This window comes from Podarcis vaucheri (assembly GCF_965113315.1).
Source record: "Podarcis vaucheri genome assembly, chromosome: 7".
Lineage (NCBI taxonomy): Eukaryota > Metazoa > Chordata > Lepidosauria > Squamata > Lacertidae > Podarcis > Podarcis vaucheri.
In genome coordinates this window covers 56933355-56948164 of record NC_138765.1, presented here as the reverse complement: position 1 = coordinate 56948164, position 14810 = coordinate 56933355, and the positions used below count along the sequence as shown (strand labels likewise).

The 14810-nt window shown below is 43.6% G+C and overlaps 1 protein-coding gene across 1 annotated transcript; it reads left to right on the top strand.

Moving 5' to 3' along the window:
* Positions 1–2697: 2697 nt before the first annotated feature.
* Positions 2698–13894, top strand: LOC309537664 (uncharacterized protein; the record flags this gene model as incomplete). The annotated part of the gene is made up of 5 exons (XM_082232555.1): positions 2698–2818; positions 2946–3083; positions 5428–5479; positions 7088–7182; positions 13601–13894. 5 exons carry the CDS (start codon positions 2698–2700, stop codon positions 13651–13653), a joined length of 459 nt encoding a protein of 152 aa, XP_082088681.1. The 3' UTR covers positions 13654–13894.
* Positions 13895–14810: the final 916 nt, after the last annotated feature.

The window sequence follows — 14810 nt, the reverse complement described above, 5'->3', positions numbered from 1 at the left end:
GCTGAATTCGGCGCCTCTTGCAGCTTGCTTGCTTGCTTGCTTCTTTTACACACTGGAGACGCGGGAGACATTGGGATTAAAGGAAAAAATGGAAAAAACCAGAGGGGGGATAGATTGGCGCGGGTCGGGGAGGCGGCTTAGCTGAGAAGAGCAAATTTCTCCAGACTGGCTCTGAACAGTGGGTACCCATCTGTCAACTAACCGGGTCTTTCCTTCTGAAACTGAAGGATCTAGGAATGTTCTAAATTTCTGACCCACCGATTCACTCCCGAGCAAGTTCCATTGAAATCTGCCAAAACCATCTTCTTCTCAAGTACTGTATGTGTCTTTTCGGGAGGCTTTTTAGAAAAGAAAAAGAAAGAAGTGTAAATTAATAAGCTTGCTGATTATTTAAACTCACCCGGGAAATAGTTGCTATGCAGTCCACAGATCAGTGATTTTTATTTTATTTTAACTGTGTAAATACGGAGAGGAAAGGAGGGCGACTCCCAGGCTGCAAGCCCATGCTTTTGGGACCTAAGACCCATGGAGCAAAATGAGGCTTGCTTTCAGGCAAACCTGCGTAGGTTTGAGGTGCTGCTCCCCAGGAATAATCTACAGGTGCGCGCACCCGTTGCAAGCAAGGCCCTAAACGTGTCTTACTCCGGAGTAAGTCCTGTTAAATTCAATGGGGTCTCTGCAGGATTACCACGCTGCGCTTTTCTTGCACCCCATCTACTCCCCCACCTCTCCTCACCTCATTTCCACCCCCGCCCCTCCACTGCCTGCATGTAACGGTCAAATTATGCCCATGAGGGGGCAACCCGCAACCCAGTTGAACCGAATGTCTTCCAACCATTGACTTCTCTGGCACCGAGTTATTTGCACATGTTGTTTTGCCGTGGAAGACAAAGCAATGCCAAAACTTCAGGGGGCGGGAGGATTCCCCCCCCCCCCAATCCATTCTGTTGAAATCTCTCGGAGAAAGAGGTGGTGGACTTCTTTCTCTCAGTGCCTTGACTTGTAGTTGTTAACTCTTCGGGACAAAGGGAGGGGGACGAGGAAGGAGGCGGGGAACGGGGGAAGATCCTGTCATGCAAATCCGGATTCAGAGCAAGCAAGTCTCCTGGGGTTTCTCCCCCTGCATATTTATCGATTTCTTTCTCTGATCGCTGCTGCTAATTCTTTTTATGCGTTTGAAGGGTGAATTCTTGACTGGAGAAAACGCCTGCTTTAAATAACAATAAGAGCAATCATATAATAAAAGAGCGCCGCGTCTTTTGGTGTGTGTTTATATGTTGTATGATTACGCCGTAATTAGACGGTCTTCAGTATAAATTCGTGCTAAAATTTCCTTTCCTTTATTTTCTTATAATTGGAAAGAGGATTTCTAGGGGACACACGAAAATCCTCCAGAGAAGATTGGGACTCGTTCATTTTATTTATAGCCACGATGTAGAATAGCTAGTCTACTCGGGAGTAAGCGACGTTAAATTCAATGGAAACCGTGTAAGCTCATATAGGGCGGCAATTCAAGCCTACGGAAGTAAATTTCCGGCTGCTAAGCTTGCTCACACGTCCCATGGAAGCAAATCCTATTGGACACGGTGGGACATACTCCTGAGTAAACAGGTGTATAGGTTATGCTTTGCATTTTACTTTATTCCTCACGTGACTCACCTCTTTGGAGATTCCCTGAAGCCCTTCCAGGAAATGGAAGATGGGGGCTAGATTCTGTGCTTCAGCCACCGGATTGCACAGGGTTCTTGTGTACCTTTAAAAACTGCACTATGCTGGTGGCGTTTTGTATGTGTGTGTTTGTAAAAAGTACCCCCCCACACACACACACTATAAAGCATTTCATTGGGGCAGGGGCGGTATGCTTTATATGCAAAAGGTCCCAGATTCGGTTCCCGACCTCTCTAAGCAGGGCTGTGAGAAAACCTTTGCTTGGAATTCTCAAGAGTCGCTGCCAGTCAGTGTCGACAATTCTAGGTTGGATGGACCAATATTCCTGGTATAAGGCAGCTTTTCGTGGGTTTTGTATGTTTTCAGTTTTCCTCTCAGAGAGTACATAACTGTCAAATTCGGAGTTCTATTTATTTTTCAGCCAGACCACCTGCAAAGTTTCGATCATTCCCACTGCTTGAGATATTAGCAGATAAATCGGGGTTGGGAGGAACCTGGTTGGGAGACTCTACCCACAAGAATTGTGTTAAACAATTGGCCGAAAGAAGGAAGATTTATACTGCCCTCATATCTCTCTCTTTCTATTTTTGCTGCCTCCTTCCCCAATGAGAATTGAGTGCAACCGTCAGTTCGGTTTTATGCACAGTGTAAATCCCAGACACGTAGTCTCCACAAATGCAAACCCCATTGAGCGCAACGGGGCACCTCTGACCCTCCAGATGTAGCTGGACTCCCACACCCATCAGCCCCCCTCCAGTATGGCCAATGATCAGGGAAGACGGGAGTTGTAGTCTAGCAATACCTGGGTGAGCAAATTACTCCGTCCCTGGATTGTATAGCCTTAGTGCACTGCAAACTCCTGTGGTCTGCGGTGCTTTTCCTCCGCCTTGGGAATCGGGCTTTGATAAGCGCCGCAGCAGAGGCGAAACCGATTTTTAAACTGGGTTATTGTGCCGTGACACCCCCCACCCCAATTCATCAGGGATCCTGGGGGTGTAGTAAGAAGCAGCGAGACTGAAACATCAGGAAATGAAGAAGGAAATGGTGAAGAGGAGAAGAGCTGGCGGCGGGCAAATCAAGAGAAACAGCAAGCCGGCTGGGGGAAAAAAATCCCCGCCAAAGCAGCGTTCATTTTCCGCTAAGAGCACAGGTAACGTTTGGGACTACATTACCCAAGCGCCTTTCTTCCACCAAGCCCCGCCTATCTCTCTCTCTCTCCGCTTATTGGTGTTGGCCTTTGGCGTTCTGCCGGACGCGTCGTCCCGATTGGCGGAAAGAGCCTGCCACTCGGCGTTGCTACAGAGACGCGAGTCAAACCTGGGCGAAGGCGCTATGGCCCCAGTGGACAGCTGCAGCCTCGCGCCCTGCTCGGGTTCTTTCCTGGCGCTTGCAAAAGAGGGATCCGGAGTGGAAAGGTGAGCAGGGGCTGGGCGGGTGGACTGGAAGGCAGGCAGGCAGACATCCTCTAGGGGGAGGAGCAGAGCTGTGCATCCCCCCTTTGCAATGCTGTGGCTCGGGATGCACCCCCCTTCTCTCCGCTGATTAAGGTTTGGGGTAGGATGGCTCTACCTGCCTTAGCTTTTGTTCCTTGCTAAATTCCTCCTGGTTTTGCAGCACGCTGCAGGATGGGCTTAGCTTGCTTTTGATGTAACGATTGCAAAGCCATTCATTCATTTTTTATTTTATTTTTTGCATGGGGGCGGCGGCAGTGAAAGAACGCAACTGTGGTGCTCAACGTTTTAAATAAAACAGATCATTATTAACCCAGTATTCAAAGCGAGGTCGTCATATTTTCTCTTCTAAGATTCCCGGTTCAGGTATTTGGGATACCCGTTCAGTCTCTCTCTCTCTCTCTCTCTCTCTCTCTCTCTCTCTCTCTCTGCCCCGGCTTCCCTGCTCTGTCCTTCCCCTCCCCAGCAGAATAAGGGCTCAGCAAATTTGTGCATCGAGGTGGGTGGGGGAGAAGCAGAGCAACCCTATTGCACATAACAGAGGTATCTTAATACGGATTAATTACCATCCCAGGCACCTGGAGCATATTTCGTGGTGGGTTTTCCTTTCGTGGCTGGTGGTTTCTGAAAGTTCTTAGTGATTGATTAAAATGGAATAGAAGTGTGTTCTCAAGTACAGTAAGGGGGTGTGTTTTGTAGGCTGGTGAGCAAAGAGTCTCATTTGGAGTAGATGTGAGTTGAGAACTCATGTGCCTGTGTGTTTCTTAACACTTCTTCTTCAGGGGTTAATTTTGCATATATCCTGGTGTGTGTGTGTGTCCCCTTATGGAGATGCTCCCCCAAAGTACCTGAAGAGGTGGGGCAGCCCCCACTTATCAGTTCCCCAGGCAGTAACTTATCTTTCTCCATTTCCACAGTCACTGTGGAGTGAGATGGAGTGGGGTGGGGGAGCAAAACCAAAACCAAACCAAACAAACAAAACTGAAAAGCAGTTTATTGAACCATGATACTAAAATGATCAATGAAAGCAAGACAGACAAGGTTGTCTGCAGGCTGAGTTGTGTAAGGTTCTGTTTACATGTCTTTTCTTGAAGGACCTCATTCCTTCTTCTCATATTCTCCAGATGGCTACAATTTTACTTCTTCAAGGTTTTGGTTGGTCCTCATCAAATGTATTCTTTGTGAGGTTTTGCAACTTGAGGCTTACCTGCAAAAAAGTCCCATGAATTGAAAAGGGGATTTCTTCTCAAGTATGTGTGTATTGGATTGCAGTCTTCACCTGCAATCCTACACACTATATACTTGAGAGTAAATGCTGTGAAATCAATGGGACTTTCTTCCACTTTAGCATGGTTAGGATCTGGGTGCACATCTACAGTCTTCTTCCTCAATATTAGTCATATTAAAGTGAATTGAATTGCTACAAACCCAGAACATGGTCCCCAGCTTTTCTTGGTTCAGAGTAATGCCAGCACACAAATTGTGAATGACAGTTGCAAGTAATATTGCTGTATTCTCCTTAGTGAAAAGTTTAGTGTTGCAAATTAATATGCAACTATCAGTGCACAGTTATTGTGTTAAAATAACAGTGACGCAGAACTGTTGCATTCCTGTTGTTAGCGATATAAATGTAAATTCTTGGTATCTGAAAACTGCAAAACGTTAAAATAAACCCAATGCTTCTCTAATTCCCAGAGTAGCAGTTTGATTTCCTTGGCTAAATATGTATGATCACATGTGGCTTATTGAGGTTTTTTTTAGTTCTGTGCTGTCTTTCATATAGCTCAGGACTTTATGAAAATGGCTATTTAAATTCTGGTCAAAATAAGTAAATCGGCTAGAACCTCCCAGACATCTTACTAAGCAGACATTATTTCTCTGTGTGAGTTTGAATATTTTCTAAGGAGGTTTTTCTTTTTACATTTCATTTGTCCTAAAGAATCAAGAATCAGATTCTACATTTTTTTTAAAGAGTGCATGGTGTTTTGCCTTTTGGAAACATACTGGCTTTCTGTAAAATGAATTCCTTGGCATTCTTACATGCTGAATCCACACAGGTGTGCACTTTGATCAGTTTTCAGCGTGTTTGTGGCACAGCTATTTGTCCCCAAGTTAATTTTTAGTGCTTCAAATCTCTCTCTTCCCTATGCCTCTCTCAAGACTGTCTGTCATAATCTCCCAACAATTGCACTCAGCAAGTAAGATATCATCTTGCAAAGTTTTGAGTGTATTTAATGTCCGTATGGTCTGTGCATATGTGTGTGTGTAGTCAAATGAGTAACCCAATTTGTTTCTCGCTCAATTGCAGCAGAGCTGTTTAAAGAAGCTTTCCACTCCAGTCAGTGCCTCAGAGGCAGAAGGTAAGGTGGCTGCTGTGTAATAATAACCTTTTCTTGGTGATTTACATTCTGCTAAAAATGATAAAGCTATTATTATTATTAATTAATGTGCAAGCTTTGGACTCTGTTTGGTGAATGAAATGCCAACCAGGAACGTGCTGCTCCATTGCAGATGTAAATGCCTTTCATGAGCTGTCCTTGCCGTAGCATTCCTCTTGCTTAGCCACTGCAGTTTTAAGAGGACTGTAGATAATTTTTCAAGGTATTGAAACATTTAGCCGTGGCTTCCTCTGCCGTGGTTGTCACCTCTGCTTTGTGTCAATTGCAGATTCATTTCATAAGGATGTCTCTATTTTCTGCTTTATCTGCACATTGATAGATCCTGCCGGACCAGGCTGAGGGAGGCTTTGCTAGGAGATGACTGTGTTTGGAAACACACACACACACACGAAGGAGCTGAAATATAATCTGCTTTTTAGGGGGTCTGTTGGACTCCTTTTGATTAAAGGAAAATATGAGCTCGATCTGGAGATTTCTCCCCACTTCCCTGCATTCTGCTGTGTGTTGCTTTAGCAAATAGTTTCGCCAGCGCAGAAGGCACCGTAACATCCTGCTTGATAAGTTTGGCTTCCCTTTGCATGGATCAGTTTGGAACGGCTTTCTTTGGAATTCATGCATCTCTTTGCACCGGGGGCACCTCATGCCTGCCAAATACTTCCACTGCAGTAGTAGCTGCATCTTTGCAAGCAGGGGCAGAACATTATCAAGTACCTAAAAATGGGAGAGGATGACCCAGCTCCACTGTGAGGAGAGCGGAACTGTGCTGAGATCTCCAGCCACCCCTCAGCACACTTCAGCTTGAGCACACATACCCCCCCCACCGTCCACACATGTGCATGGCTCTTGACTTTCCCCCTCTCCATATTATCACAACAACTTTGTAAGGGACATTAAGGTGAGGGAGAGAGTGTGACTGGCCTCAGGTCACTAAGGGAGCTTCATGGGTGAGTTGGGACTTGATCCCTGGTCTCTCCCAGGTCCTAGTTAAATACATTGACCACAACACCTTTCTGGCTCTTTCTGAATACCTCCATCACTCCCAACTGGGGGTGGGGGCAGAAGAAGAAGGTTCTCATGAGCCCTCCAGTAACCCCCACACTTTCAGTTAGACTGGATAATCTCTTAAGGTTGTGATATTTCCCCTCTCCTCTGCATATGGTTGACTCGGAAACCTAGAGATTTGAAATATTTTTGTTTTCCATCCTGGAAGAGTTCATAGTCCCTGCACAGGCACACACTTCTAGATCTGTATGCTTCGCGTTATTAATAAAAATATTGGCGTGTGCAAATGTCTGTGCAGTGACTTAGTATAACTCTCTCTAATTACAGATTTAATATCCCCATCAAAAAAACAACAAAGAGTCTGGTGGCACCTTGAAGGCCGACAGACTTATTACAGCCGAAGCGTTTGCATTTCATAGCCTTTTAGGTGCCATAAGACTCTTTGCAAGTTTTGCTGTGACAGACTAACACGGCTAACCCCTCTTGAACTTAAGCTTCCCATTTTACCCATGGGGAAACCAAGGCGAAGAGGGAGTAATTTTCTTTCTTTTTCTTCTCCTTCCAAAGGCCACCCAGGGAGTTAATGGCTGTTATGAAGTTGAACCCACATCTTCTGGACCAGGACCAACACCTCCAGTTATCTCCTTCTGCCATCTATTTGTGTTAGCCATTTTGGCGTGCTGTTTTAATTTCGCAGGTGTGAATAAGAGGGGTTTTCCATTCCTTTATTTTTTGAAGGTTCATACACACACACACACACACACACACACGTATGTACTGTACTGTATATATGAGTGTGTATTATTATATACATTTCAGCCTTTTAAATAGAATATTACAGATAGATATGGAGACCTACAAATGCTGAAGTTGCATTATGGGAAGTGGTGGTCAGTTTGCCCTGCGAAAACCCAGGCTCCCCCCCCCCCGGGTGCCAAGTGTGTGTCTAGACAGTGTGGCTGCATGCGGAGGCTCGTTTGATTGGAATGCTCCCCAGGCTGAAAATATTCCTTACACATAGAGTATTAGATGTTGGGGGAAGTCTATGCTAGGGCTCTTCTTCCATGATATTAACCTTGCAGTCCTGTACTCATCTCTTGGAGGTAACTGCCATTGAATTAAATGGGACTTACTCCTGAATGTATATGGCAGGTGTGGCAAACCTTTCGGCCTTTTAGATGTTCCTGAACTATAAAACCCATCAGCTCCAGGAAGCTTGGTCAATGGTCATGGATGATGGGAGTTGTAGTTCATCAACATCTGGAGGGCCAAAGGTTCCCTACATGCAATAATAGGGATGGGTGAACCTGTCAGTTTTGTTTTTTCTTAGTTCCTCAATTTAGTTCCACTCTCCACAGTTCCACATCTGTTGCAAAACTTTTTTTCAAGAGTCCTCGTCCATCCTACTGAGAATGTCTCCCGTTACATGCCTTTTAATATGCAGTGTTCCCTAAAATGCACATTTTTGCAAAGCAATTTCCCCTAACATTATGCTTTTTTGGGGTATATTATTTTCACAATTATATTCATTTCATGGACACTTTGCCTTTGTGCACTGAAAAATTAGAAGGGTGGATTTCACAGGATTGCCAATGTTTCTGTTCACTATTTGTTTCAAAAATGCAAACCTAGGTAGCTTGCTCTTGAAGTGTGAATTGAATCATATTTCTCCCCCATCTCTAAGTGCTGCTAACCCTAATATTTTTGTACAGAAAAGCTTTTTATTTTATTTATTCATTTTGGTATCCATGTATTGCTTCCTCTCAGTGATTTCAAGGTAGATTAAAAAAAGAAATAGAAACCAGGTCAGGTGAGCATAAACTACGTAAAGCAATGCAGATAAAGTAACAGTTTGAAGAGAGTTTGAAGTATTTAAAATTAATTTTAAGAGGCTGTGATCTTTGCCTAGTGCTGGATAAAGAACTATGAAGTTGGCAATGGGGTGTTCTAGAATTCCTGGGCAGGATGTTCTGCATTTGGGCCATAACTATCCAAAAAGTTGCCTCCCTTGTTGATGTTGCCTGTGATGAAAGTGCTACTTTCATGGTCCAAAGACCTTAGTGTTTGAGTGTAAATGCATGCTCCACTTTTTAACCCAGAGATGCCTCAGGTGGCGAACCATAAGGTATAAAAGCAATCTCATTATAAGAAAATTAAAGAACAGTCAAAAACAGCCAATTGGAAAATAGTTTTGAGACAGACAGTGCCTATTGCAATATTAAGGAAATCAGCCAGCCAGACAAAACTAACAAACGCCTCCTGGAATATACAAGTCTTTAATCAGTAGCAAAGAACAAAGCCATTTGAGAGAGTTCCAGACAGATTTCCTTGGGTGTAACTGGTGAGAAGGCTTTCTCTCTTGTTCCATCAGCTGTATTTCTGAGGAAGGTGGGATCCTCAAAAGAGCTGCTTCAGCTGATCTGTAAGGACAAGCAGGCTCTTCTGGGAATTCCAGACTATTTAGGATAGCCTTCCCCAATCTCATGCAGTCCAGATGTTCTTGGACTCCAGGTCCCATCAACCACAGCCAGCAGGTCAGGGAAGATGTGAATCAGAGCTGAAGATATATGGAGGACAGCGGCTTATCAGCACCACATTGAAATGAGCCTGGAAACAAAATGGCGGCCAGGATGACCAAATGACAAAGTAGCTACATATTCCATTGAACTGATACTGAGGGTAGGTATGGGCAAATCTCGGATAGGTTCAGTTTCTGTCAGTTTCTCGTTTGTCCAATCATAAATTTAGTTATCCACATTCCTACATCGATTTGTGGCTATTAATTTAAAATGTCCTCATGAAAATTTACCAGCCTTTTTGGTGCAAATTTATTTCAATATACACATTTATGTTTGTGATTTCACCCCCTAATATCCATATCTTTGTAAAGCAGTTTCTCCTAACATAATGCAATTTTGCATGTTGTTTTGACTCATACATATATACATTTAATGCATATTTTACCACAATATATGCATTTTTGTACACATTACTTGACTGGAGAACTGCATCGCAAGATTCAGAGATGTCTGTGTTTTAGTTTGACTATTGTAGTAATTAGCAAGGTACCAGTCTCAGCTTTTTGGCGTCAACATGTGCTCAGAGGTACCCAGTTCTGTAACTCTCAGACTGCATCTGCCTGGCTGAGTCATCATTTTGCACTAGCTGGCCTAGGTTAAGCCACTGTAAAGTACACCAGATCCAAACTCTGTTCAGGAATGGAACCGCTGCTGGCTGAGCTGGCCTAAGCCTGGCAAAGGAATGAGCAGCTCAGGATGTAGTGGATCTCTGACTCAGACACCTGATTCCAGGCTCAGGTGGCATTAAGTCCCCAGCCCTAGCTCAGCTAAAGATACACCGACATAACATGCTCATCATGGCTCAGCTGGCTGAGCCAAAGCTAGCAGAGCCGAGGCCAGAGTAAAAGGGGTGTTCTGGTACCAGTGAGACCCAGGGTGGATGGTGGGTAGGGCTTAAGCAAGATCCTTAACTTGGTCATGTGACCTGGCAACCAGGCCTAGGCCACTATTTTAAAGGCAGTGTTCCTGCTGCTGAATAAAGGTTGGAACTGGTGTAACAGCACACCAGCTGAACTTAAACCAGTTTGCTTTACGCCAGTTTCTTGTGCATAGGACACTTCCCTTGAAATAGCATTTGAGTTATACCACCCTTTTTGGAAGCTTACCTAGTGGCTGTTTCCAAACAAGTGGGAGCTGCAACAAAAGGCTGTAGTGTGGAGTCTAGCCACGCTGTTTAATTTCCTATTTTCTATGTTTGAAAGAGGTGGAAGGGCTATAGCTCAGTGGAAGAGAGTCTGCTTTGCAAGCAGAACATCCCAGGTTCAATTCCTGGCACTTCCTGAAACTTGGAGAGCTGCTACCAGTCAGGGCAGACAATAGTGAGCTAGATGGAATGAAGGTCCTACTCAGTATAGGCAGCTTTCTATGTTTCCATTTTTCTGCAAACACAGTCAGAGTGCCATGGGCACTGAGCATGCTCAGCCCTCATTGGGCTGCTCCCCCCCCCCCATTTTTTAAAAAAAACTTTTGCAAACTTCTCTGGAGCCTGCCTCTCTCTTGTACATGAGTAGTGCTGTTTTGCTATGTGAGTGACAGCACTCATTGCCCAAATGTTGGAACTAGAGGGAAGGATATAATCCTTTTCTCTGTATGTGGTTTTTTAATCCCCTAACAAAATCAGTAATATCCCAAAACAAACTGAATTACAGTACAGGGTGTCCTGACAAAATGGATTGTTTTTGTCTCTTTGGGTTTTGATGGGACTTGTAGTCCAACAACATCTGGAAGGTACCACACTGGCTATTTACAGTACCTCAAGTATTTGCCTCTTTATATTTTTCTGTCTCCTATTCCCACTTCTGTCTGAATTTCCCCCACTTCTTTTTGGCAGTCCTTATGTGAATTATATACAACTTATTTTGAGTCTCATAATTATTTGTTCTTTCTTTCATTACAAAAGAAAGAAAGAGAATAATGTTAAGACATTTACTTAGAAGCAGGTTGGACAAGAGAAGAGAGACACAGCACAGATTTTTTTTAAGCTGGGTGAAAAGCAAAACCTGGCTGTCCTGCTTTGAATTAAATCAATATGCCGGTTGCTGAGTGATTGGTGTATAAGGCATGTTACCCTGAGAAGCAGGTGTAACAGCTCAGAACACTTTTTTCGTCCTCTGCAGCTTTCTCTACGCTTGGGAGTGTTTTCGTTGGCCTTTGATAAGTGCTTAAGCTTTGTCCTGGAGGTTGGAACGGTTCCACCAGTTTGTTCCGACAGGCAGAAAGTCCTTGCCCAAGACTGCCTCCCTTCGTTCCAATTGACGCCCTTGTTTGCTAAGGGCTGTCTCCAGTGCTTGTTACCCTCCGAGTAGACCCACTGAAATGGGTGATGTAGGCCTGTAAATTCTGATTGGCCTACTCTGCAAAAACTTAGTTGGCTGCAACCCAGAAGCTCCGTTGTACAGGTTAGATTCTGAGAAGCTGGCGTTTCATGGGGAATGCCCATTAGTGTCTCCTTTACCTTTGCAACTCTGCATGAATTTTGCACACCCATAGCGCCGCCTAGGAGAATTTGGAAAAAATTGAAATGAGAAGAGTGAAGGATTACGGAAAGTGTTTATGTTGGCCTGTGTGTGAGTGTGAAGGGGGTAAATGCAACAATAGGGAGCTTCCTTTTCAGCTGCTGTTCTGTTAGCATTATTTTACGGGATGTAATTCTTTTATAGTTGTTCTATTGATGATTTGCTAATGGTGTTATTTATTAATTATATTCATTTATATCCCACCTTTTCACCTGACTGGGACTCGAGGCAGCTCATGGAAATTAAGACAACATAGGTAAAAAGCTAAAAACACAGAAAAACAATCATTAATCTCAGATACAATTAAACCCCCCCCCCCACAAATCTACTAAAATACAGATGATGAAAACAAGAAAAACAGACAGCATTATTAAAGCTATTTCCTTTAAAAAGCAGTTAGGTCCCAAAGGCCTGTCAGAATAAAAAGTTCTTCACCTGCTGGTAGCAGGTGAACAAGGTGGGCTTCAGTCTAGCTTCTCTAAGAAGGGAGCTCCAAACTCTGAGAGCAGCCATTTGTGCTGTAACTATCGTATTCTGTTGCTGCTGTTGTTTGTAAACTGCTTTGGGATTCCCTTGGATACAGAGTGGCATAGAAATACAATATATCAAATCTAAAGTTCTTGTTGGTTACCTTGTCTTCTTCATGCAAGGTAACATCGGTCATGATAAGAGGTGCCCTGGTTCATTGAAAAATACTCTTATCTTGCCAATCTCTGGGGCCCAGCTGTCCCTGATATTATTATTATTATGAAAGGATTTTTTTTAAAAAAAATAAAAAATACATTAATATTAATCTCATGTGTCTTGCTCTTCCTGCAAGAACCTCAGGGTGGTGTGTGTGTGATTCTGTTTTGACAAACTTATATGGTAGCTTAAGTGGAGAAGCAGGGACTGTCCTGAGATTGCGTCATGGCTGAGTGGGGATTTGAACCCAGTTCTCCCTGCTCTTGACATTCCAACCACTATCACATCTGGGTGCTGATGGAAAAAATGATAGTTATTTGTTCTCATGTATTTTTATCCCATGTCTCTTTTGATCCACTCCATAATACTGTGCTCCACTCACATTTTCATCAGCCTGAGCTACCTTAGATGGTTCTGAGGATAAACGTGGGAGTTGCGGGGGGGGGGGGACGGACGGGACAGGACACCCCTACCCTTTCAGGCAAGGTCAGGTATAGATGCAGCAAATAATAAACACTATAACCCCACGATGAATTTATTTCTCATTGTTCTCACAGTTTTGGGAATGACTGCCCTGTGCCACAGGCGAATTTTGTGCCGTCTTCATATTCAGTATTGATTATCTTGCTTTTCTATGAGCATGAACCCTCTCTAGCAGAAGCGGAGAACCTTTGACCCTCCAGATGTTGCTGAATCACAGCTCCCTTCATCCCTGAGCAGTGGCCATGTGTGCTGGGCCTGATGGGAGTTGGAGTTCAACAGCATCTGGAGGACCATAGCTTCCCTGCCTTTGATTAACAGCCTGATATGTTTTGTGAGCAAAACAAAAAATCCTCTCCAAACCTATGATTAGCCACTGTGCTAACGGGCGTGGCAGGGGAAAAGAGGGCAGGCTAGCTGGTTCATGGCAGGCTTGGGAGCCTGATAGAAGGTTTTGAATATTTCCTGCCGATATCCCCCCCTCCCGATTCGGTTCATAAACTCTTAACGTTGTAGGGGAATAAAGTGGCTTTGGTTATACCCCACACCTGTGTTTTGCCTCTTTATTTCAGGTCTCCTGATGCAAAAGTGCAAATCAGGTGAAAGTTGTGTTAAAATGTGAGAGAGTTTAAATAAATAGTTGTTGAATGTGGCAAACTGAATTTAAGATTAGAGAAAGGAGAATTGGAAAGGAAGTGAGATTGACAGATTCACCCATCCCTACCTTTTGCCCTTTCCACCATTTTGTAAAAGGTCTGCTTGTGTCCACTCATTTGGCCTATAAATGTAGCTTTCTTTTCTTTCCTTCTTCTGTTTTTCAGGTGTAGTTTGCATGGCTTTCATAAGGCACACATGGAAGTTGCTCACCAAATGAACAGAAGTGAAAGGAGGCATGGCACCACCACCATTTTTTTATTTTTTGAAGAAAGCTGAATCCTTGGCCACCCCATCTAGGGAACTCCTAGGTTGCTATAGTGAAGAGAATGTGAAAGCATCTTGCTTCTGACAGTAGCCCAACCACCACCATTGGGAAGCCTGCAATCAGGACATTAAGGGAATTGTCCTGTCTGGTTGATGTCTGGAGCATCTAATACTGAGATATACTGCCTCTGAAACTGGAGGTTGCTTTTTCTTTATATATTTTTAACCTGCCCTTCCTCCCAAAGTAGCCCAGAGCGGTAAACACAAAAGTGATTAAACACAAAGAAAAAACATATTAAAAAACCCTCAAAAGCATTAAAAAACACACACACTAAAATGATCCATGTAGCTATTGATTGAACTATCTCCTATGCCACGGAATAACGCTTAGGACAACTTTCCTTTTGCAACCTGTTGGTGTCCTTACATTTTGGACTACAACTCCCATCAGCCCTGGCCAACAACATAATTAGGGATGTTGGCTTTTGTTGATTGCTATATATTGTCTGGTTTGGTATTTGTTTTGTTATGTTTTTAAAACCAATAAAGCATTAAAAATAATAATAATTAGGATGTTGGGAATTGTAGTCCAAATCATCTGGTGGATGTCAGGTTGGGGAACGGTGGCACAGGGAGAAAAGCACTATATGAAGAATGATTATCAGCTTTTCTCATTAAATAAGCTAGCTTAGTGTTGTTTTGTTTTGCTGTTTCTAGAAATGTCCTATAGGTGACAGAACAGAGTAAAATAGCTTCTTCACTGTATCCAAAATAATAATTCTTTATTATAACTGATATAATATAAGTTTCCCCACAGGGATCTGGGTGGCCACAGTGAGAACTAAGGGGGCCAGAAGCCCGATCTCTCCATATGAAGCTTTAATTATGGTTTTAATTCTGTCTTTAATGTATTAGTTATAATGATACCTCACCATTCCCCTGGGGAGCTTAAGGTGGTGTGCATGAGTCTCTTCCTCCCCATCTTGTGCTTCACAACAACCCCAGGAGGTAGGTTAGGCCCAGAGACCTTGGCCCAATGAATCTTCATGGCTGAGTGGGGAATCGAACCCTGGTCTCTCAGGTCGTAGTCCAGCACTCTAGCTATTATAG